We start from the raw sequence: 25,876 nt of genomic DNA, 5'->3' as shown, positions 1-25,876 counted from the left end.
TTTTGCATTGTGATGCAAGTATACGGGCGCCAGGTTGGACCCCAGATCTTTCTTGATGTCTTGTCATTCTCTTACAACCTATATGGAGGGCAATTACTAGTGGGTGGCGTGGAGCAGGTGTCCAAATTAGTAAACAGAGGAGGAAGACTTAGCCCAAAAGAAAGAAGTGAAAAGTGACACCAAGAGATCCGTTAGAAGCTACTGAAGTATATTAAAGCAGCGAGGAATGGAAGCAACCATCATGCCAGAAGATGACACAAATCGAAACTCCGAAAGAACTCTCCTTTCAAATTCTGTCAGTACAGCTTTAAAGAGAAGTAATAAAAGGAAAGAAAATCAATTCCATGGCACACATTTCCAGCTCTTTCACAGCTTTGATTTTCCACTTGTGCTGCACATTGTCATTTTATGAATTGGCCGGCACTCTGAGATGAGTGTTATGAAAGGTGTTTAAAAAGAAAAAAATGACTGACTGACCAACAAACCTAAACGTGTTTCAATGGAGGGGGAAGAAAATGAATGTCAGCTGCGAGCATTCGTTTATTTTCTGAACAAGCTTTTGATTTCAGGCTTGTTGGGGTCGAAAATTGTGTCTAAATTACAGTGGAGTCAGAAAGTATCCAGACCCCTTGACTTTCTGCACACTTTACTCGTTTGTAGATTTAACTTTAAATGGATACAATTGCAATTGTTGTCCATCAATCTACGCTCAATCACTCATAATGACAAAATGAGAATATATTATCAGAAAGTTTGCAAATGTATTAAAAATCAAAAACTGAAATCCCTCAATTGTATACAAGTAGTCAGAATCCTTAATTCAGTATTTTGGTAAAACCCATTTGGCAGCAATTCCAGCTTCAAGTTTCCTTGGGTAAGTCTCTAAAAGCTTTGCACACCTGGTCTTCCCTGACAGAACCTCTCAAGCTCCATTAGATTGGATGGGAAGCGTCTGTTAACTGCCATCGTCATGTTCTATGGGGTTCAAGTCAGGGATGCTCAAGGACCCTGAGAGACTTGTCCCAGAGCTACTCCAGTGGGGTCTTGGCTGCATGCTTTGCATTATTGTCGTACTACCATGCTGTCGGGGTTTCTTCATGAATGTTTCTCTATTTGGCTACATTCATCCTTCTATTAATTATGACCAGTCTTCCTTGTTCCTGCCTCTGAGAAGCACCCCCAGATCATGTTGCTACCTCTTCCATGCTCTTTGGTAGGGATGGTATTATGCAGGTGATCATGATCAGTGCCTTGTCTTTCCAGACTTGTTCTAAAGCCATTCCAGTGATGTCTTGGCTGTATGCTTTGGGTCATTGTTGTGCTGAAAGGTGAATCATCTCCCCAGCCAGCATTCATGTGCCCTCTGAAGGAGGTTTTCTTCAAGGACCCCTCTGTATTTGGTTGCATTCATTTATCGCTCAGTTTTGACCAGTCTCCCCATTCCTGCCGCTGTCAAGCATGTTGTTGCCACCTCCATGTTTCATGGTAGGGATGGTATCATGCAGATGATGAGCAGTGCCTTGTCTTCACCGGACATAGTGCTGTATACTTCAGGTCAATGTCATGATGAATGGTCTCATGTAGTATGGAGCAGGTTTTCTTCAAGGACCTCTCTGTATTTTGCTACATTCATCCTTCCCTCAGTTCTGAGCAGTCTTCTTGTCCTTGTTATTGGGGTCCTGAGGAGCACCCCAATAGTATGACGCTGCCACCACCATACATCACCACAGGGATGGTATTAGGCGGGTGAAGAGCAGTGTGAGGTCTTTGCCAGATGAAGTTCTTGGAGTTCTGCTTAAAGACTTCAGTTTTTACTTCAACAGACCAGACAGTCTTTTTCCCCCTGCTCTCTGAGTTGTTTAAACTGTAATATGCATGTAGCTCAGAGTGGCTTCCATCTGACCATTAGAGATATATAACCTGTGTGTGTGTGTGTGTGTGGAGCAGTCTGCTCTGCTCACGCTCAATCTCAGCCACTAGGTGGCGCATGCATGCACTTTTACATTTTTTCAGCTTCTCACTACGAAAGACCTGTGTGCAGTAAATGCTGCTGCACAACAACAACATTGTGCTAATGACACAGATGAAGAAACACAACATTGAAATGAAGCAATCGCTGCGGCTCAACAACGTGCAAGTGAAACACCTCAGCAATGGAGGGCACGGCTTGAAGTACTAAAAACATCATCTATCCGGAGGTAATAGATTAACGGGACTCCTATCCCAGCGATCCTAAGATGGTATCACCAGTGTCTTCTTATGAAAGCCAGAGGGGCAGCAAGCACAGGTGGGTCCATGTCCTCTGCACTGGGTAATTCTGAAGAGTTATCGGATGCCTCTCCAAGTTCACGAATACAGTAAAACTGCTAGGGGGTCTTTGGGTTGTTTTTTGTCCTGAAGACCACACAAATGCCTGATTGATGGAGTGCTGATGAGATGGTAATCCTTCTAACAGGTTCTCCCATCTCATCAGAGGACTTCTAAAGTTCTGGTGACCATTGGCTTCTCTGTCACCTCCCAGACCAAGGTACTTCTTTCCCAGTGTGACACATGTGTGCCTGGAGAGCAAGCAAGGTAAGCAATACCAACCCCTAACTTAGACAGTCCCCTCTCTTCTACCTGTAGCTTTGAGGAGAACTTCAGTGAAGACATGTGACCCCACCCACTGAGCCCAGAGAACGCCCCACTGTTTCCAGATGGGATGACATAAACAAGAGGCATGCCAAGAGGGGACCTAACTCTGATGGTGGAAGGAGCTCCTAAGTTGCCTGCAACTCATAATCAAGCAACTAATGTTACTAAAGTGGATTGGCCAAATTTTTCAAACAAATGTTTTTTGTTTTCCTTCAATTAAACAGGGTTGCCCAGCTGGCTCCCCAGGGATTACTGTTGAGGTTATGTATCCATCACATCTTGACACCAGTTACTCAGTTTGGCCAGACATCCAGCTCTAAGAAGATTCCACACATCTTCCATTTTACAATTATCGGGGACACTGTGCCCCTGAGAACACTCAAAGCCTTACAAAATGGTTTGATCCCCTTGCCCTGAACTATGCCTCTCCATCATTTGGTTACAGAGGTCTACAGGGAATTCCTTGGACTTCATGGCTTGGTTTTTGTCCTGACATGCCATGTGAATCATGGGACACGAGTGCCTTTCCAAACGAGGTCCAATCAATCCAGATGATCTGAGCACAAGTGCCAAAGCACAGGATTGGACAATACTTCTAAGGAGAAAAGATTTCAGCATTTGGTTTTTAATAAACTTGCAAACCTTTCTGAAGACATGCTTTCACTTTGTCATTATGGTTTGAGTGCAGACTGAAGGGCAAAAATGGCAAATTTATCCATTTAAAGTTAAATCTACAGCCGAATAAAGTGTGGAGAAACTAAATGGGTCTGAATAATTCCTGAGTGCACTGCACTGTATATACGATTGTACCCTGAAATGGAGGGCTATCCTGTGTGGCTGACGGCCGGGGTCCATGCCCGACCGGGACACCCCTTTGGTATATTTTCAGGGGGAGCAGCCATGGACTTTGCAATACCTCCCCCTGGATGCCAGATGGCAGCCCCCCTGGGTTGGAGCGGTGCCTCGGTTTACCGCAGGGCTCCAATGGAATTGGAGTTGGGTGCAGCCCTGTTGGGTCCTGCAGGCGCCGCCAGGGGGTGCTACAGCTGGGACTCCTGAGCCCTTATGGGCAGTGTAGTCGCCACACCCGGAAGTGCAGCCTGAGCCTTGGCAATCAACCACCTGGAGCACTTCCGGGTGGACTATAAAAGGGGCCAGCAGCCACCACTCCAGGAGCCTGAGTCGGGAGGAGGAGGACTACGCTTACCGGGAGAAGTGGTGGTGCAAAGAAAGGAAGAGTGTTTGCGCTTGTGTGCTTTACTGCTGGGTTTTGGGACTGTGTTGTGCCTCTGGGTCACGGGGAAGACGTGCCTCACAGGTGAAGAAAATAAAAGTTTCTTGGTTTATTTTAATGTGCCTCTGGTGTGAGTCTGTGTCGGGTCAGGTGCCAATATAGCGCCCTTTGTTACACCTGACAGTTCAGAATTTGGCCTTCACACCTGTGCTTTTAGGGTAGGTCAGGTCCCCAGTATCCTGCTATTAGAAGAAGGTGCAGTCAGAAAATGGATGAATGAAACACACGCCTCTGATTAGTCTGAATAATATGCAATGCTACAGTGTGTCTTACTGACTCATAATTGTAGGCATAAGTTTGAAATATGTCACTGTGATCTGTGAAAAAACATCTTATAAAACCTGTTTTTTGTGCATCCAAATTAAGCACATAAGCTGAGAAGTAAAGTAACATGAGACTGCCACGTAAGCGATCTGACAAAAAAAGATGGACTAACACAAGTGGGAACCACTCGGGTGGGCCGTGGGATGCTGTAACCACGTGCTGTTTTCTATGCAGGTTGAGCCAGCACAAAAATGTTGTATCCTTGTTGGGAGTGAATTGTATTCTTGCATAGACTTGCATGTTTGCCTGATGGGACCCTGGACCTGGAGAAACAGTACAAAAAAGCCTTGTAAATCGCTTAGTTGAAGCCAAGAGATTGATGGATGACTGAGAATGTCTTCTGTACTTGCATTGATCACACCGACAGATTCCAATCCTCACTCCAGGTCCAGCTTTTGTCACTGGCTTCATTCATCTTTGTACTATCTGCAGTGTAAGCCGACATCAACTCAAGCTAAGTGTATTCTGTATAAGTGATTTATTAAGTAACATTATCACTGGGGAGAGATATCGCTGTTTAACTTAGAATAGATGTACATGAGTACCACGCTGCAATCTCTAATGACTCCATTCCCAGGGAACATGTGCTCTCTGATGGATACAGTAATATCCGTCAGGTTAGGTTGGGGAGCATGCACTGGTACAGTGCGTTACCACATCCACCATGTGACGAAAGCCCTCAGCATCCCAGTTGGCAACCCCCAGGCAGACATGCGGTCCAGTCCCAACCCCCAGAAATGACCCTCTATCTGTTGCAGCCAGGTGTTACGTGGGCGTCCCCTTGGCCTGGTCCAGCTTCTCAGGTACTCAACAATGATGATCCTGTGAGCCAGATCACCTCTGGGGAATCGGGCCACATGGATATAGTGCCGTAAGTGACTCTCCCTCACAATGCAGGTAATGTGCCTCATTCGGGACTCCGTGAGCAGCTGCTCGATGAGCACAAAGTCAAAGCAGCAGTACCCAAGGATTCTCCAAAGAAACACAGTGCCAAAGGAGTCCAGTCTTCATCTCAGGTCACTGGATAGTGTTAGAGTCTTGGATACAGTAATGTAATCCCTAATATCAATCTTTTACTTTTACTCTACTTCCCTGATATCAAATATTTAGCTTTTGGTACTAAATCCAGGTTAAAAACAGAAGTAATACTCGTAATGGTAGGGACTTACATGAGCACAGAGGGGTCACTGCTTTGTCGACTGAGATGGTAGGAGAACACGACCAGCAGTCCACAGAAGGCAGAGAACAGAGCAGGTATGTGCTGCTCATCCCAGGGCTCCTAAAAGGAGATCATCAGCCAGTTATTCAATGCACTCTTCAGATCTGTTAAGTCAGGTACAGTAGAAACGTATGAAACAGAAACAATGAGCAAAATCAAATGATCATGGATTAGTGCTCTAGTCGTCAAGATATATACAGGGGTGGGCAGAAGCAGGTTTGCAGTTGTGAGTACGCAAGGCTGGAAATTTTAGCCCTTACGAGATTGCACCTAAGTGTGCAATTGTGACATTCTGTAGAGTTAATAAAGTTAATAAAGCTGTTGGAATAATCAACACCTGCATGTCTTTTTCCATATGAACAAATGGAAATCTATTTTTGCCAACCCCTGTATATAATAATAAATCACTGTGGATATATGTTAGTATTAAACTCCTTGGTGTTAACCCACCCAAAGTGTGACACAGGCTTGGAGTTCTTTGTAACTAGAGGGCTTCGCCCCCTGCTCGCTTCGCTCGCCAACCCCTGGTGTTGGGTAACCCGAAATACATTGATGTATGTATGAGATATATTGGAGTGTAAAGGTGTAGATGATGAACAAAGGAAGTAAAGAACCCATAGCATGGCACATTAGAAAGATTTATTGGAATATTTGTTTATACACAACATTTGTAGTAAAGATGGTGTGTTGTCCTTGAATGAGTTTTCCTTGGTATGGAGTATCTATAACTTTAACTTTAATGTCAGATGAATGCCGAACTCTTGAGAAGGCCACATAAAGTTGTCCATGCATCACGATTTATGTAGTCTATCAGTGATTTGTAGTTATCAGCTCGTAGTGTACATTGGTTGTTTCTAATGCACTGGAGATCATTTGATTCTGCTCGAATATAAACGTAACACGTAGATCTGTGCATATTTGCGTTCATGATTTGGCTCAGGGTGCACTGTTCCAATCTGATGTAACATTTGTCCACATACGCGAAAGCAGTATGGGCCATTGCCAGCTGGTGGCCTGATATTTACCCCGGTAGATGCAAAAGCAAATGAACTATTGTAGGATCTAATGCAGTCCATAAAGTTTTTACTTTCGGGTACATTGTTAGTTAGAAACATCCGTAGATATTCAGGATATTCATCTAAAGGAGGCAGTCTAACCTCACCCTTTTGACAACAACGTGTAAACTCATTAGTTGTAGTGCCAGTTGTTTCTTCAGGGAAGTTAAGTGAATGACAATGACAGCAAATGATATTCATTAATCCTAATGAATGTTCATTAATAGTGGACTCATTACAGAATGCGTTGTCAGATAATTGGCGGAATTGTTTAGCGGCTGTTTGTCGTTCCTTTCTTTGCCATTTATCTGTTGCCTCTGCTGTTTGAGAGGTGCGTTGTAGGCGCCTGTGTTCATTAATTGTATTCAGGCGGGCTCGTTTCTGTATGTCCGTTAGTTGAGATGTTTCATTTTGGAGCCGTGACTCCTTTGGTTGCGTTGTTTGAGAAGCGCGTTGTAGGCGCTTGCGTTCATTGTTTTTATCCAGGCGGGCTCGTTTTTGTAGCCCCGTCAGTCGAGCTCTTTCATTTTGGAGCCGTGTCTGCTTTGCTTGCGGCATTACAGACGCGCGTTGTAGGCACCTGCGTTCATTGATTTTATCCAGGCGGGCTCGTTTTTGTATCTCCATCACTTGTGGTGTTTCATTTTGAACCCGTGCCTGCTTTGCTTCCGCAGTTTCAGATGCGCGTTGTAGGCGTCTATGTTCATTGTATTTGTCCATGCGGGCTCATTTTTGTAGCTCCGTTAGTCGAGCTGTTTGGTTTTGGAGGCGAGACAGTTTTGCTTCCGTGGTTTCAGACGCGCGTTGTAGGCGCCTACGTTTATTTTTTTTATCCATGCGGGATCGTTTTTGTAGCTCTGTTAGTTGAGCTGGATCGTTTTGGAGCCGTGACCGTGACTCCATTAGTTATCCGTTGTCTACGGTTAGTAATATGGATAATTGCACTTACTGTTAATATGGAGTGTTTTCTGTGGTTGTACTGTTAATAATGCATCACTGTAATGTGATTCACATATGCTATATGGTTTGGACGTGTGAGGATGCCGTACGTTTAATATGGAGAGTTCGTTTATTCTTATTACCCGGACCATGCTGTGTTATGTGGACGTTTAGTTCAGAAGCGCGTTGTAGGCACATGCGCCTTTCGTACTTTCTCGCGCCTTCCGTACTATCTTTGTGGACCTTTGCGGACTCCGTTGTAATGGTTGTCACAGATCAGACACTAGTGTTCCATCTCCTATAACAGAGCTATTCGATAGGGTCCAGAGAATAGAAGGAAGGTTGGACCAGATGGTGGACACTCTGATGGCACGAGAGGAATCTCTTAGAGATTATATGGATGCCACTTTTTCTAATCTTGAAGAAGCTATGAACTCCCAGGCGGAAGATATTCTTAAAGAAACTGTGGCCTGTTTTGATCGGAGAGATAAGAAGTGGCAGTCAGAGTTGCAGGATGTGGTTCGTCAGAGTACTCAAGGAGGGTGGCGTCCATTTAGCCATTCAACTCCATCAGGACAGACCATATTGAGACCAGCAGTGTTGCCTGCCCCATCGGCAGCATTGCGCATGGACTTTCCCAAGATTGGGGAAGCTTATACCACCGATGACATTTTACGATTTGTGGAGCAGGGGGATGCCTTTATGGAGGTGCACTCTCTGACTTCCAGTGAACTTATGGGAGTTTTGAATGCCTCTCTACACGGAGCAGTCGGTTGTTGGTGGCAGGCTGCTAAACGGACTATTGATGATTGGGCTTCATTTAAGACCGCTTTTTTAGATGCCTTTCTCCCCTCCGATTACTATGAATCATTAGAACGGAGATTACGGGAAATGGAGCAGCAACCAGGGCAGGCCATTCGGGACTTTGCATATGAGTTTCAGGCCTTATGTCCTAAATGGAAACCAGACATAACCGATGAAGAAATTTTGCGTCACTTATTGGGAGCATGCAACTCGAGACTGGCTGGGACACTCAGGGGCATGGTGAGAACGGTGGATGACCTCGTCAAACTGGGATCAATGGTGGAACGAGACTGGGCGGCTAAAAGAGGTTTTAGGCCGTCGAAAACAAAACAGGGTGAACCAACCAACACTGGTATTAAATACCAAAAGAAAGAACCAACAGAAGGTCGGCTAGCAACTGTGTTTGGACAACCTCCCCTTCTGGTGGTTCCAGTTCAGCTGAGAGGCTTATGGGGAGAAGCCATAGTGGATACAGGGAGCACATTTACACTCATGCGTCTCAGTATGTGGCAAAAGATTAAGACCTCGGAGGATGAACTGACAGAGTCCACTTCGGTCAAGTTTATACTGGCGGATGGCAGAAGAGGGGTCGCTCTGGGAAAGGTTCAGATCAAATACAAACTACACTTTCATATTGGATGATGCCCATCTGGCCATGCCCTTACTTCTAGGGTTGGATTCCATTATGGCTGCACAGATGACCATTTGCCCTTCTCGAGGAGAGTATACCTTGCCTGGGGGTGGGGTGTTCCAGTTTGGAAGGAAAGGATCGGAAGAGCTCGGCCAACCCATCTCCCAGTTTTATTTAGCGGTGGCAGAGGTCCTTGACAAGGCCATGGACCCGCATATAATTAACCAACCGGAAGAGGTGTGTCCATTGTTAGGCAGATGGCCATCAGTATGGACAGACCAATTGGGGACTACTCAGATTGTCTCCCATAATATTTATACAACGGACAAGTTGCCCATTAAACATCGGGTTTATAGAACCTCTCCCCAAAAACTTTAAATTATTAGGGAATTAATTATTATTAGCTGGCTAAGATGCTGCAGGCTGGCATAATTGAGCCATCATCTTCTCCATGGGCTTCGCCAGTGGTGTTGGTTCGAAAAGGGGATGGATCACATTGATTCTGTGTGGACTACCGAGCCCTAAACACTAAAACCCGAGTGGATGCTTATCCTATGCCCCTAGTCCATGACATTCTGGAATCGCTTCATGGGGCAACAATATTCTCCACCTTGGATCTACGCTCCGGGTATTGGCAGGTACGGATGGGTGAAGACAGCGTGCAGAAGACGGGGGTGATAACTCCTGACGGCTTGTACCAATTTCGGGTTATGCCCTTTGGGTTGGTCAATGCCGGAGCTACATTCCAGAGGTTAATGGAACAAGTTCTGAAGGGGTTACTCCGAAAAATTTGTTTTGTATATATAGACGACATCATTGTATTCTCACCAACAAAAGATCAACACCTGCAGGATTTAGAGACAGTGTTTCGTCGTCTCCATCAAGCCAACCTGACCTTGCACTTAAAGAAATGCCATCTGATGCAATCCCAATTGACTTTCCTGGGCCATGTGGTTTCAGCAAGAGGGGTGGAGGTGGATCCCGAAAAGACCATCGCTATACGGGACTATCCAACCCCTACCAATGTGAAAAGCCTGCAGAGGTTTTTGGGGATGATAGGTTGGTATCATAAATTCATACCAAACATGGCAGACATCTCAGCCCCTTTGCATCACCTCACCAAGAAAGGAGCCCCGTGGCAATGGTCACACGAATGCCAGGAGGCAGTAGTTAGGCTGAAGACAGCTTTGCAGGAGCCGCCCATCTTGGCACAGCCGGATCCACAACTCCAGTTTCGGGTAAATACCGACGCAAGTAATGTGGGACTAGGGGCGGTGCTTACACAGTGTGATAACGGCGGGGAGCATGTCATCGCTTATACCTCAAGAAAATTAAGGGGACCTGAGCTTAACTACTCAGCCAGTGAAAAGGAATGTTTGGCTGTAATTTGGGCTGTTGGGAAATGGCGGCACTATTTAGAAGGAACAGTATTCAGAATTTATACTGATCATAATGCTTTGACCTGGGCTTTCAAGTGCTCAAAAACTTCTTCTAGGCTTACGAGATGGGTGCTTCGGCTCCAAGAATTCAAATTCCAGGTTTACTACCGAAAGGGTCATGGCAATATAGTGCCAGATGCGTTGTCTCGGATTGCTGAAAAGTCCCAAGAGGCACTGGTGGCTGTGGTCAAACCCTCTATATCTGAACTGCCTCTAGACTTGCAGGTAATCGCTCGAGCTCAAACAACTTGTTCTGTTTGTCAGGGGTGCAGGGAAGGTTCAGGGAGTAGACCTGGGCATATCAAATATGAAGAACTTCAAGGGGTGCTGTATCGGGTGATCCCGTCGAGACATGGAGGCCACAAGTATCAGCTAGTGGTTCCTCAAGAGCTAAGTTCCGAATTTCTCCAATACTTCCATGACAGTCCTTTTGGGGGGCACCTGGGGAAGACCAAGACCTTATTACGAATCCTGGAGGTAGCCTGGTGGCCCACCATCCGTAAGGATGTCTGGCACCATGTAAAAAACTGTCAGATATGCCAACAGTATAAGATTTCCCCAGGAAAACCGGCTGGATTATGTCAATCTACCTTGGTGAATGAACCAGGAGAAATGATAGGGGTAGATTTGATGGGACCGTTCCCTAGGTCCAAGAATAAAAAGACTGAATTATTGGTAGTGGTGGATTACTATTCCAAATGGGTGGAACTGTTTGCTTTGTCTAATGCAAAAGCGGGGAAGATATGCTCCATTCTTAGGGAAGACATCTTCACTCGGTGGGGTGTACCAAAATACATGGTGTCTGACAGAGGACCACAGTTTACCTGTGGTTTGATGGAAAACTTATGTTCCAGATGGGGGGTGATGAAAAAACTGACAACAGCCTATCATCCCCAAACGAATATGACTGAACGGGTAAACAAAACCCTTAAAACTATGATTGCATCATATGTGGGGAAGAACCATCAAGTCTGGGACTGCTGGTTGCCGGAACTTCGATTTGCGCTCAATACTGCAGTACACGAAGTTACCAGAGAGACCCCTGCTCTATTGGCTGTTGGTTGGCAGATCAAGGGACCCCTGGAGCGTCTCATTAAAGCCCCACACCCTAATTCAGTGTCTTACCTTACGATACACCAGCTAGTCACCTTAAAGAAGCAAGTGGAGAGTCATGTGGCGAAGGCCAAAGCCAGACAAGCCAGGTCTTACAATAAACATAGGAAAGAGGCCCACTACACTGTAGGGGATCTGGTCTGGATTAGGTCTCACCCACAATCCTCTAAAATAGATCAGTTTGCTTCCAAGCTTGCGCCAAAATATATTGGTCCGGCAAAAATACTAAAAATGTTAGGACCTAATAATTACAGGGTTCAGTTTGGTACGGGAACAGAGTCTAAAAGCGACACGATGCATATAGTGAACCTAAAGCCCTACTTTGGTCCCTCTCCACGATTATGTAACTGTTGTCACATATTGTTTTTTATTGTATGCTTTTAACTGTTTCTGCCGCTTGCCCTTTAGTGATGATGTCCCCGGCAATATGTATAGGGGATATCTCTTTAAGGGGAGTAGGGGTCCAAACAACGCCTGAGGGTCCTTGCCGAAATGAACTTTGGTGTGACGTAAATCTTCCTTAAAAGGCAAGGAGGCGCGTAGTTTAAAAGGAGAAGAAAAAGTAAAGAAGCGAGGAGGGCGGAGGAAGAAGGAAGTTTGTTTAAAGAAGTAGCTGGGAAGGAGAATGGATTTTGGTAAAAGAAGCGATTGGTAAAGCACGGAAGGCTCCGAAATCACGGTTGGACGCAACGAAGAGCTGTGCGGGATAATCGGAAGGATCTTCGGAGTGCACGGCTTTAAGTTGGATTTGTGATGAGGGCAGCGGCCATGGAAGGACGCTAACGCTCAGACTCCCGGGTGAGACGGATTGCAGTTTTTAACGAAGAATCGTCGCCAAGCCGGTGAGATTGCTCCTTTTTACCTTTAAATACAGTTTTCTAGTCAGCGGAGCTTAGTGACTGGATTACTGGATTATTCACAGACTTCCCAGGCCGTGTGGCTAAACTCTTTAAATCAACGATATATAAAAGGGACTGGGGAACGAGTGGGGATTGTGAGACTGTGTATCTAATTTATATTTGTATATATGTGTATATATGTGTATTCCTACAGATATTTACTGTGAATTTATGGGGGGTGTTGTTAAATAGGATATATCTCTGTTTCTTTTCCTGGCTTTCTTTCTTGCTTTCTTCCTTGCTTTCTTTATATATTCTTTTGATTTGGATAAACAACTGTTGGGTAATTATTTCATTGTTTTTTTGTATAAATCCATAAACAACTCCATCTGGGGACATCAAAATTGGGTCGAAGGTTCTGTCGGTTTTAGGGACATTATAGTAGTATATTTCCTAAGAGTAGGAGTTTTTCGTGTGTTCCGGGCTCCTCATTCAACAATTAGGGGAGTTCGCTACACCGTAGTGTCTTCCGTTTGACTCTGGGGTGCAATGCAGAATCCTCTTTTCTGTGTGGCTGTGTCGTTAGTCGTTAGCTATGGGCGCGTTGTTGCTTCATGTCTTATTCACGTTAGTTGAGCTCTTTCGTTTTTGAGCAGTGACTCCTTCGTCCGCGGTGGATCAGACTTCGCTTGCGGTTTATGAGACGCACGCTGTAGGCGCCTGCGCACTATGTCTCCTGGGTCCATCGCCGTGTACCTGCGTCCGTGCCTTCCGGTTTACCATTCTCGGTTAGTAATATGGATTACGGTTATTCCGGTGTCAGACTCAGGGTGACATGTCATGATCCACTGTACGAGCCCAAAAACAACAACATCCATATTACTAACCGAGAATGCTAAACCGGATGATGGACGCAGGCACATCCGGCAATGGGCCGTAGCTGCAAAAAGACGTACTGCGCAGGCGCAAAAACAGTCCGCGAGAGTCGGCTGAGGAGCCGAGAAAGGCGGACAAAAGAGGGCGAGAGAGGTGGATGAGGAGAAAGGCGGACAAAAGAGGGCGAGAGAGGCGGATGAGGGTCCGCGAGAGGCGCAGGCGCAGAAAGAGTCCGCGAGAGTCGGAGAAAGGCGGACAAAAGAGGGTGACAAAGGCGGATGAGGGGCCGCGAGAGGCGGACAAGACCACAGAAAACAGGAGTGAGCACATACAAAAAGGAGTCGCAGAAATGAGCCGCAACAAGCACCGAAAAAAGGAAAAGGCACATAAAAAAGTAGTCAAACGCGGGCAAAGCACGAAACACATTGCACACGAAACTAAACACACCAAAAAAAAAAGAACAGACGAGCGCACAACAGCAAGGCACAACCACACCCCCCCCCCCCCCCCCCCCCCCCCCCCCTACAGGCACGGGACGGGACAGGACGGGACACACACCAAGAGGGGGATTCAACAAGCCCATGGAAGACAAAAAAAAAGAACACAAAACCGCCCCACAGACCCTACAAGCAAGGGACGGGACACACACAAAGAGGGGGATTCAAACAAGACACAGGAACACAAAAAGAAAGAAGACGCTCGCGCAACAACAATCCCCCCCACACATCCATAAGAAGTGACACCCAAAGCCACATATTCTAAAGTGAACGTCGACACCTTCACACTAGGCAGCATAGGTGTCAGCATAGGTGGATGTCCTTTCAATAAAGCACTATTAACCGTTCAACTGCAGAAAAGGATACATATTAACAGTGAGTGCGATCCTCCTTATTACTTATCCATATTTCGCATGCTAAGAAAGAAACAAGTCATGAATACACGGTCACGGGTACAAAACGATTCGGAAAGGATAACGGGAACAAACACACGAACACAACAGAAACAAGAAAATAGACGGCGGCGCATAAAGCGCGCTTAAAAATGTCTCGGATCAAAAAACGCAAAGCACAAGTGACACCGTTACAGAGACGTGCCCAAATGGACAGACACAATGAACGTTCACGCATTCAGCGCGCGTGTCAAAGTGCTGCATCGAAAGAAGCACGATTTCAAACCGAAAGAGCTCGCGTATCAGACATACAAAAAAGGGAGCGAACAGACAGAATAAATGAACGGAGACATGAACAACGCGCAAATGAACTGACAGAAAAAAAAAAGAAAGACGCGAAAAGCACCAAGCTCAAATGACCGACATACAAAAACGGACAAGGCTCGATACAAACAATGCACGGCGTAGACTGAAACGGACTTTACGCAAAGCGGAGGCGAATAAAAAAAAAGAAAAAAATAGCGCGTCACAAATAATGGACATGCAACAAAAAGGCAATCAAACGCAAAAAGCGAAACATGCCCGTCGCGGACATCAACGCCACACACCTGTTAAACGCTTACGCAAAATGGCTGAAAACGCCTTCAATAAGGAATCCACTATTGAGGAAAATTCATTGGGATTAATGAATGTCATTTGCAATCATTGTCATTCACTTAACTTCACAGAAGAAACAACTGGCAATACAAGTAATGAATTTACACGTTATTGTCAAAAAGGTCAGATTAGACTGCCTCCTTTACATTCATATCCTGAATATCTAAAGAAGCTTCTAACTAACGATGTGCCTGAAAGTAAAAACTTTATGAACTGCATTAGATCCTACAATAGTTCATTTGCTTTTGCATCTACCGGAGTACATATCAGGCCACCAAAAGGCAATGGCCCATACTGCTTTCGCATATGTGGACAAATATTGCATCGCATTGGAACAGTGCACCCTGAAACAAATCAACAACGCAAATATGCACAAATCTACATCCTAGATCCAGATGAGGCGATCTATCAACGCATGAACCTTCCTGAAAACAAACAATGCACTGAGCTTATAATGAGAAACGTCACTCATGTCATAAACAATCACCCATTAGCTAAGTCTATAAAAATGCTACATGAAGTTGAAAAGGAGTCAAATACAAAAGCAAATGCAGACGGTATAGCGGCAACTACAATTGCTTTGGTCTTGATAAAGGACAAAGAACAAGATCCAAGACGATACAATCTGCCCGTCGTTAATGAAGTGGCAATTGTCTTTCAAAGTAAAGATGGTGAGCCTACATTTCACAGAGATATTGTTCTACATTTACGTCCTGATGAAAACAACACACCTACATTCCAACGCATAGACATTTGCTTTCCGCTTCTTGATACTTTATTTGTTATTTCTATGCGCATCATCCAAAGCTGCACACTATTCTATATCTAATTCATACATCTCACTCTTTGTCATGTCCCAACGCCAGGGGTTGGCGAGCGAAGCGAGCAGGGGGCGGAGCCCCCTAGTTTATTCATATAGCACATTTTCATACAAATTATGTAGCTCAAAGTGCTTTATAAGATGAAGAAAGAAAAAAGGAAAAATACAAAAATAAATTAGGCAATACTAATTAACAAAGAATAAAGTAAGGTCTGATGGCCAGGGAGGACCAAAAAAACAAAAAAAAAAACTCAAGAGGGCTGGAGAAAAGCACTCAGGATGGTATTCTGCTACCATCTAGTGGATGAAATCAAGTCATGCTGCTAAAAAATCAAAATATTTGTATGCAGTTTGCCACTCTTGTCCTGAGATGGACTGGCACCCTGTCCACGGTTTGTTCCTGCCTTGTGCCCTATCCTGGCTTGGACCCATGTGACCCTGTTTAGGACTAAATGGGTTAGACTATAATTGATTTTGCTGCTCTACAGCAACTCATCAATATTCATGAGTGGAGAGGAGCCATCAACCCAAGCTCAATGGCATGTAAATGGAAAGCTGTAAAGCCAGTTTTAGAACAAATTGATACATTAGCTGAATCCAGAAAATGGATGCAAGAAAGTAGCTACCATGCTGCTGTTGCTGGTGCATAATTTCTGACAACAGAATACGCTGATAAGAACAATAACCTTCTTTTTAGTCCCTTATTGATATTTTTTATCATTTTTTGACCCTTCCTTCTACATTTTGCCTATTTTAAACTTTTTTGTTCCTAATTCTAGCAATGAAACAGACACCCAGATACACAGATAGTTGTCCTTTTATTACGTTCCTATAACAGCGATGAAAATGTTCAGGTGGATGTCACAGAGAAAGAGAAACACTTGGCGTGGAGACCATGGGTGTCAAGCTGAGGAGAAACAGGCTGAGGTGGACTTTTGGAGTAAAAGGCAAAGGATGATCATAAATGAATAGGTGGACCAAGATGGAGGTGGAGGAGATGAGGCTGAGAGGGAAGATGTGATGTGATGGCATAAAAAGAATGAATGGTTCTCAAACTACAGGATGTCCAAAATGTTGCAGAGTGGTAGAAAAACATTTGGGTGGACAGCCAACTAATCTGGTGTGGCACCCGGCTGGGGTTCATGCCTGGCTGGGATGCCCAGGAGGACCGGAGGAGGGCTTATACAGAGCTGGAAAGCCACCAATGCCTTGGGAGCCCTGGACCTCAGCACTTCCGCCACACCCGGAAGTGCTGGGGAGAAGAGGAGCAGGGACACCCGGAGTCCTTCCAGTTGCGCAGCCGGCACTTCCGCCACACAGGGGAGTGTCGACGGAAGAGTGTCGGGAAGCACCAGGAGCCCATCCGGGGGTTTATAAAAGGGTCCGCCTCCCTCCATTCAATGGCAAGAGTCGGGTGGAAGTGGACGAAGCTCGGTGGAGAGGAGTGGAGGCGGACCAGAGACTGTGAAGGCATTGTGTTGTGTGGCGAGGACTGAAGAAGTGATTGGTGCTGCGGCACTGGGTATTGTGCACCATATTACTGTAAATATTGTAAATAAATGTGTTTGTGGTGAAACCATCATGTCTACCTGTCTGTGTCCGGGCTGTTCCCCGCACTGGGTAAAAATGGCTGTTAAATTGGTAATAATGATTGTATGATTTGCAATTTATTGTTAATTCATTATAATTTTGAAGGGTGCATGCTTGTTCATGGAAGAACACTCAACAAAAACTGAATTGAATAAAATATGGACTTCGACAGTTGAAGATAAACTGGCACAGTGGTCAAATGTAGTGAAATCTTCTGACGTGTTGGTCAGATTCTTTCTGTTAATTTTATGAATAACGTACCTTTAATGCTCCAAAACAAAATCCATAGAGCACTGCCGCGGCCGTCAAACTGCGCAGCAAGCTATAGAAGGCGGACGCGAGTCCAGTGACAGCTAAAAGCAAAGAAAGACAGGATAAGCAGGACTACAGACTTGGCTGGTGTCATTCATTCCTAACAAAAAATATCACAGAAAATTAAGTAAAGATTAGACAAATGTGCTTTAGCTTTAAATTCAATGTGTTCTTTGTTGTAAGTTTTATTTGGGTTTTCTGCCTTAAACAGCCTTCACAAACTGTTGCTTATCCAAATGACCACAGAGGAGTAGTGCACTGCAATCTTTTCATCTTAAACAGAAAGGTCCATTATGACATTAGCTACCTGAGTCTCTGAGCTGCCTGACCACTAGCATGCTAAAGGTGCTGGGGGGCTTCAGCAAGAAAATAAAAACAAGAATACCTGGGACAAGCTTGTCATGATAAAAGGAACAAGGAAGAGTCCCGTGTCCTTTTCTCTTCACTCTGTACACCTCCGACTACAAATATAACAGCAGGTCGTGTCACTTGCAGAAATTCTCAGATGGCTCTGCACTTATGGGGTGTATCAATAAGGGGGGTGAGACAGCAGAGGAGTCACGTGGAGAACTTTGAGAACTGCCTACAACTTAACATCAGCAAAACAAAGGAACTTATTATTGACTTTCACAGCACACAAGGGCCTCTATGTCCAGTCACTAATTAGGGAGTGGATGTAGAGGTGGAGCACTTGTACAAGTATTTGGAGGTCCACATCAACGACTGTTTGGACTGGTCTTGGGACAGAGAGGAACTATAAAAGAAAGGGCAAAGTAGGTTCGTTTTGCTTAGGACTCCTTTACATTTTTTACAACTCTGTGATGGCCAGTGTGGTGTGCTGGGCTAGCAGCATCCCTTTAAGAAAGGACCACCACATCAACAGGCTAATTAAACAGGCAAAGTCAGTTACAGAATGCACTCTGGACCACCTGGAGGTCGTTACAAAGGAGAGAATTAAAATTAAAATGAGTGCCATTATGAACAATTCTTCACATCATCTCTCTGACACACCAACACTGAGGACTTTCAGCCAATCAATCATTCAGCAGAAGTGTGTCAAGAAACCAGACCAGGGGTTCTTTATACCAAAAGAAATAGGTCTGCATAATAAATGCTTTAGTTGGCTTTTGTTTTTAGCATCACTTTTTCCACATTTTGTTATGTTACAGCCTTATTCCAAAATGGATTAAATTCATTTTTTTCCTCAGAATTCTACACACAACACCCCATAATGACAACGTGAAAAAAGTTTACTTGAGGTTTTTGCAAATTTATTAAAAATAAAAAAATTGAGAAAGCACATGTACATAAGTATTCACAGCCTTTGCCATGAAGCTCAAAATTGAGCTCAGGTGCATCCTATTTCCCCTGATCATCCTTGAGATGTTTCTGCAGCTTAATTGGAGTCCACCTGTGGTAAATTCAGTTGATTGGACATGATTTGGAAAGGCACACACCTGTCTATATAAGGTCCCACAGTTGACAGTTCATGTCAGAGCACAAACCAAGCATGAAGTCAAAGGAATTGTCTGTAGACCTCCGAGACAGGATTGCCTCGAGGCACAAATCTGGGGAAGGTTACAGAAACATTTCTGCTGCTTTGAAGGTCCCAATGAGCACAATGGCCTCCATCATCCATAAGTGGAAGACGTTCGAAACCACCAGGACTCTTCCAAGAGCTGGCTGGCCATCTAAACTGAGCAATCAGGGGAGAAGGGCCTTAGTCAGAGAGGTGACCAAGAACCCGATGGTCACTCTGTCAGAGCTCCAGAGGTCCTCTGTGGAGAGAGGAGAACCTTCCAGAAGGACAACCATCTCTGCAGCAATCCACCAATCAGGCCTGTATGGTAGAGTGGCCAGACAGAAGCCACTCCTTAGTAAAAGGCACATGGCAGCCCACTTGGAGTTTGCCAAAAGGCACTTGAAGGACTCTCAGACCACGAGAAAGAAAATTCTCAGGTCTGATGAAACAAAGATTGAACTCTTTGGTGTGAATGCCAGGCGTCACGTTTGGAGGAAACCAGGCACCGCTCATCACCAGGCCAATACCATCCCTACAGTGAAGTATGGTGGTGGCAGCATCATGCTGTGGGGATGTTTTTCAGCGGCAGGGACTGGGAGACTAGTCAGGATTAAGGGAAAGATGACTGCAGCAACGTACAGAGACATCCTGGATGAAAACCTGCTCCAGAGCGCTCTTGACCTCAGACTGGGGCGATAGTTCATCTTTCAGCAGGACAACGACCCTAAGCACACAGCCAAGATATCAAAGGAGTGGCTTCAGGACAACTCTGTGAATGTCCTTGAGTGGCCCAGCCAGAGCCCAGACTTGAATCTGATTGAACATCTCTGGAGAGATCTTAAAATGGCTGTGCACCGACGCTTCTCATCCAACCTGATGGAGCTTGAGAGGTGCTGCAAAGAGGAATGGGCGAAACTGGCCAAGGATAGGTGTGCCAAGCTTGTGGCATCATATTCAACAAGACTTGAGGCTGTAATTGCTGCCAAAGGTGCATCGACAAAGTATTGTGCAAAGGCTGTGAATACTTATGTACATGTGCTTTCTCAATTTTTTTATTTTTAATAAATTTGCAAAAAACTCAAGTAAACTTTTTTCACGTTTTCATTATGGGGTGTTGTGTGTAGAATTCTGAGGGAAAAAATAAGTTTAATCCATTTTGGAATAAGGCTGTAACATAACAAAAGGTGGAAAAAGTGATGCGCTGTGAATACTTTCCGGATGCACTGTATATATACATATATACTGTATATAGTCACACATGTGCGTGAGTTTGGGAGACAACTTAAAGGCTTGTAATTCAACCTAAGTAGAGGGTTGGTGCCATTGCCTAATGCTTTTCCTCCTTTCTCCCCTACGGGTCACTGCCCCTTGACCCTACCCTGCCCCTTCAGGTATGGCTTCTTCTTAAGGAGCACCTCCACCACCATTTTTAGTCATTTGTGATTTGACTACCATCAGGAAAAGACCTTTTTTGCTGGTTTTCAACTGTTTAAATTTTACATCAATTATACAGGGTTTTTCTCCAAGGTGACCCAAAATTAATCTCGTCTGCTATTTTACTATGAAGATTGTACAGTCATATGAAAAAGTTTGGGAACCCCTCTTAATTCTTTGGATTTTTGTTTATCGTTGGCTGAGCTTTCAAAGTAGCAACTTCCTTTTACTATTTGACATGCCTTATGGAAACAGTAGTATTTCAGCAGTGACATTAAGTTTATTGGATTAACAGAAAATATGCAATATACATCATAACAGTGGTTCTCAAACTGTGGGGCGGGCCCCCATAGGGGTGCGCGAAGTAACAAAAAGGGGGGCGCGAAGATGTGAAAAAAAGAAAACCAGAATTGAAAATATGAAAAATACATCTATTGAAATCAAAACAAATTAACTTAAACTACATTCTGATACTAGAAAAATAAATATAGAGTTAGATAAATGTTGATAAAAGTTAAGCAGGTATAATAAAATACAGTTAGGTCCATAAATATTTGGACAGAGACAACTTTTTTCTAAGATTGGTTCTGTACATTACCACAATGAATTTTAAATGAAACGACTCAGATGCCGTTGAAGTGCAGACTTTCAGCTTTAATTCAGTGGGGTGAATAAAACGATTGCATAAAAATGTGAGGCAACTAAAGCATTTTATTAGCACAATCCCTTCATTTCAGGGACTCAAAAGTAATTGGACAATTGACTCAAAGGCTATTTCATGGGCAGGTGTGGGCAAGTCCGTCGTTATGTCATTATCAATTAAGCAGATAAAAGGCCTGGAGTTGATTTGAGGTGTGGTGCTTGCATGTGGGAGATTTTGCTGTGAACAGACAACATGCGGTCAAAGGAGCTCTCCATGCAGGTGAAAGAAGCCATCCTTAAGCTGCGAAAACAGAAAAAACCCATCCGAGTAATTGCTACAATATTACGAGTGGCAAAATCTACAGTTTGGTACATCCTGAGAAAGAAAGCAAGCAATGGTGAACTCAGCAATGCAAAAAGACCTGGACGTCCACAGAAGACAACAGTGGTGGATGATCGCAGAATCATTTCCATGGTGAAGAGAAACCCCTTCACAACAGCCAACTAAGTGAACAACACTCTCCGGGGGTAGGCATATCGATATCCAAGTCTACCATAAAGAGAAGACTGCATGAAAGTAAATACAGAGGGTGCACTGCAAGGTGCAAGCCACTCATAAGCCTCAAGAATAGAAAGGCTAGATTGGACTTTGCTAAAGAACATCTAAAAAAGCCAGCACAGTTCTTGAAAAACATTCTTTGGACAAATGAAACCAAGTTCAACCTCTACCAGAATGATGGCAAGAAAAAAGTATGGAGAGGGCGTGGAACAGCTCATTATCCAAAGCATACCACATCATGTGTAAAACACGGTGGAGTGTGCATGGCTGCCAGTGGCACTGGGACACTAGTGTTTATTGATGATGTGACACAGGACAGAAGCAGCCAAATGAATTCTGAGGTGTTCAGAGACATACTGTCTGCTCAAATCCAGCTAAATGCAGTCAAATTGATTGGGCGGCGTTTCATGATACAGATGGACAATGACCCAAAACATACAGCCAAAGCAACCCAGGAGTTTATTAAAGCAAAGGAGTGGAAAATTCTTGAATGGCCAAGTCAGTCACCTGATCTTAACCCAATTGAGCATGCATTTCACTTGTTGAAAACTAAACTTCAGACAAAGGCCCACAAACAAACAGCAACTGAAAGCTGCTGCAGTAAAGGCCTGGCAGAGCATTAAAAAGGAGGAAACCCAGCATCTGGTGATGTCCATGAGTTCAAGACTTCAGGCTGTCATTGCCAACAAAGGGTTTTCAACCAAGTATTAGAAATGAACATTTGATTTCCAGTTATTTAATTTGTCCAATTACTTTTGAGCCCCTGAAATGAAGGGATTGTGTTAAAAAATGCTTTAGTTGCCACACATTTTTATGCAATCGTTTTGTTCACCCCACTGAATTAAAGCTGAAAGTCTGCACTTCAACCGCATCTGAGTTGTTTCATTTAAAATTCATTGTGGTAATGTACAGAACCAAAATGAGAAAAAAGTTGTCTCTGTCCAAATATTTATGGACCTAACTGCATGTATCTATGATATATCATTAATTAAAACAGAACAAATTGGCATTAGTGGGCTCCTTTCAAAAAAACGTTATGGGGGGGGATTGCGATTAAAACTGTTATGAAAACTCAGGTCGCAAATACTTAAAGGTTGAGAAATGCTGCATCATAACAAAATTAGACAGGTGCATAAATTTGGGCACCCCAGCAGAGATATTACATCAATACTTAGTTGAGCCTCCTTTTCAAATATAACAGCCTCTAGACCCCTCCTATAGCCTTTGATGAGTGTGTGGATTCTGGATGGAGGTATTTTTGACCATTCTTCCATACAAAATCTTTCCAGTTCACTTAAATTTGATGGCTGCTGAGCATGGACAGCCTGCTTCAAATCATCCCATGGATTTTCAATGACAGTCAAGTCAGGGAACTGTGACGGCCATTCCAGAACATTGTACTTCTCCCTCTGCATGAATGCCTTTGTAGATTTCGAACTGTGTTTTGGGTCATTGTGTAACTTCAACTTTATAACTGATGCTTAAACATTATCCTTAAGAATTTGTTGATATTGGGTTGAATTCATCTGACCCTCGACTTTAACAAGGGCCCCAGTCCCTGAACTAGCCACACAGCCCCACAGCATGATGGAACCTTCACCAAATTTGACAGTAGGTAGCAGGTGTTTTTCTAGGAATGCGGTGTTCTTCTTCCGCCATGCAAAGCGCTTTTTGTTATGACCAAATAACTCAATTTTTGTCTCATCAGTCCAAAGCACTTTGTTCCAAAATGAATCTGGCTTGTCTAAATGAGCATTTGCATACAACAAGCGACTCTGTTTGTGGTGTGAGTGCAGAAAGGGCTTCTTTCTCATCACCCTGCCATACAGATGTTCTTTGTGTAAATTGCACTGAATTGTAGAACAATGTACAGATGCACCATCTGCAGCAAGATGTTCTTGTAGGTCTTCGGAGGTGATCTGTGGGTTGTCTGTAACCATTCTCACAATCCTGCTCATATGCTGCTCCTGTATTTTTCTTGCCCTGCCAGACCTGCTGGGTTTAACAGCAACTGTGCCTGTGGCCTTCCATTTCCTGATTACATTCCTTACAGTTGAAACTGACAGTTTAAACCTCTGAGGCAGCTTTTTGTAGCCTTCCCCTGAACCATGAGACTGAACAATCTTTGTTTTCAGATCTTTTGAGAGTTGCTTTGAGGATCCCATGCTGTCACTCTTCAGAGGAGAGTCAAAGGGTAGCACAACTTGCAATCGACCACCTTAAATACCTTTATATCTCATGATTGGACACACCGGTCTATGAAGTTCAAGGCTTAACGAGCTAATCCAACCAATTTGGTGTTGCAAGTAATCAGTATTGAGCAGTGACAGGCATTCAAATCAGCAAAATTACAAGGGGACCCACATTTTAGTTTTTCACATTTGATTTAATTTCATACAACTAAATACTGCTTCACTAAAAATCCATCCATCCATCCATTTTCCAACCCACTGAATACAAACACAGGGTCACGGGGGTCTGCTGGAGCCAATCCCAGCCAACACAGGGCACAAGGCAGGAACCAAACCCGGGCAGGGTGCCAACCCACCGCAGGACTCACTAAAAATCTTTGTTTTGAAAACACCCCAGTACTCAGATGTTCCTAGGAAATGAAAGACACACCACTGTTATCTTTTTCGTTGAAAGTAGAGTAAATTGTTATGCAGGCTGAGAGGGGTTCCCAAACGTTTTCATATGACTGTATATATATATATATATATATATATATATATATATATATATATATATATATATATATATATATATATATATAACTAAGGAAATGGGTCATCTGGGATCTGTAATCTTGAATTAAATGTAGACTGCATAAATTCACCCAAGCTGTCTAATTCCTTGAATTATATAAATTTGATGCTATTGATTATTACAGAAATAAATGTAATTTTTAAGTAAAAGCTTACACTTAGTGTTTTTACTTAATCTCTATCTATGTGTTATATATTGCCTTTCATATCTATTATGTAGTGCCTTTCATATCTACCTATGTATCTATCTATTATATAGTGCCTTTCAAGTATATTTTTGTACTTTTTAATTTAAAGAGTTTCTGCATAAAGACAAATTTCCTGGTGGGAACAAATAAAATTCTATCTATAAGATTATGAAAGTGACACTACTCAGAATCTTAGGAACCAAGGATCTACATCTTCTACCCTTGACTGAGAAAGGATGAGCCTTAAACACCTTGTTGAAACAGACCTTCATCAACAGCGTAGCTTCTTCCTTCTTTTATAAAATGAATATATATGACAGTCCTACAAATTTTGGGGTTGAGGTTGTCCCACACATGTGCAAGGCTCTGTCACTCTGGGATGAGAAGAACCACTTTTGCAAGAAGCCAGAAGACGCCTGGCCACGCCCCAGCAAACCCCTCAAGCCCCACCCCTTCCAGCTTCAGACACTTATATGTGGTAGGTTGGCCAAAATGGGAGTCTTTCTTTTGACCCTATTGTAAGGGTAACAGAGAGCATAGTGGGACCTCTCTAACCTGCAAAAACTTTTCGGTTATTTGGCTGAAATTTACCGTTTACTTTGTATTTTCATTCTGTTTCTTTTCATGTCAACAGGGATTGCCAGGTGTTACCTTCCTTTCACAAGGTGTTAAAGCCACAGACCTGTTGTTAACAGGTGTATAAAGTCAAGCACATAGTCATGCAGTCTCCATTATTAAACATCAGCAGTAGAGTGGGTCATACTGAAGAGCTCAGTGACTTTAAACATGGCACCATCACAGGATGCCACATGTGCCATGAGTCAGGATGTGAACTGCCCCAGTCAACTGTAAGTGCTATTGTTATGAAGTGGAAACATCTGGAGCAACAGCAGCTCAGCCATGAAGTGGTAGACCACGCAAACTCACACAGTACTAAATGGCATAGCATGTAAAAATTGGCTATCTTCTGCTTCATCACTCACAACAGAGTTATAAACTGCATCTGGGAGAAAATACAGCACAAGAATGGTGTGCCAGGAACTCTGTGAGATGGGTTACCATGGCTGAGTAGCTGCACACAAGCCTGGGATCTCTATGTACATTATCAAGTGGTGGCTGCAGTGGTGTAAACCACGCCACCATTGGACTCTGGAGAAATGGAAATGTGGAATGATGAATCTCGCTTTACTGTCTGGCAGTCTCATGGACAAATCTGGGTTTGTGGATGCCAGGAGAACGCTACCATCTCAACTGCATAGTGTCTACTGTTAAGTTTAGTGGGGACGGAACAATGGTCTGGGGCTGTTTTTCAGGGTTTGGACTTGGCCCCT

At 43.9% G+C, this 25,876-nt stretch overlaps 1 protein-coding gene across 2 annotated transcripts in view; it reads right to left on the bottom strand.

The window, feature by feature from the left end:
* The window catches only part of pcnx2 (pecanex 2), a 295,416-nt gene that overhangs the window by 149,121 nt on the left and 120,419 nt on the right, over positions 1 to 25,876 (bottom strand). For both annotated transcript variants that reach the window (XM_051919361.1, XM_051919362.1), the window contains 2 exons: positions 17,385 to 17,476; positions 5,422 to 5,531 (listed from right to left, as the gene is read on the bottom strand). In XM_051919361.1, the coding sequence (XP_051775321.1) occupies positions 5,422 to 5,531; positions 17,385 to 17,476 (202 nt within the window). The remainder of the gene's footprint in view (positions 1 to 5,421; positions 5,532 to 17,384; positions 17,477 to 25,876) is intronic.

This window comes from Erpetoichthys calabaricus, chromosome 15 (genome assembly GCF_900747795.2).
Source record: "Erpetoichthys calabaricus chromosome 15, fErpCal1.3, whole genome shotgun sequence".
Lineage (NCBI taxonomy): Eukaryota > Metazoa > Chordata > Cladistia > Polypteriformes > Polypteridae > Erpetoichthys > Erpetoichthys calabaricus.
Note: the sequence above shows the minus strand (reverse complement) of the source record. Positions and strands in the feature narration are given on the sequence as shown.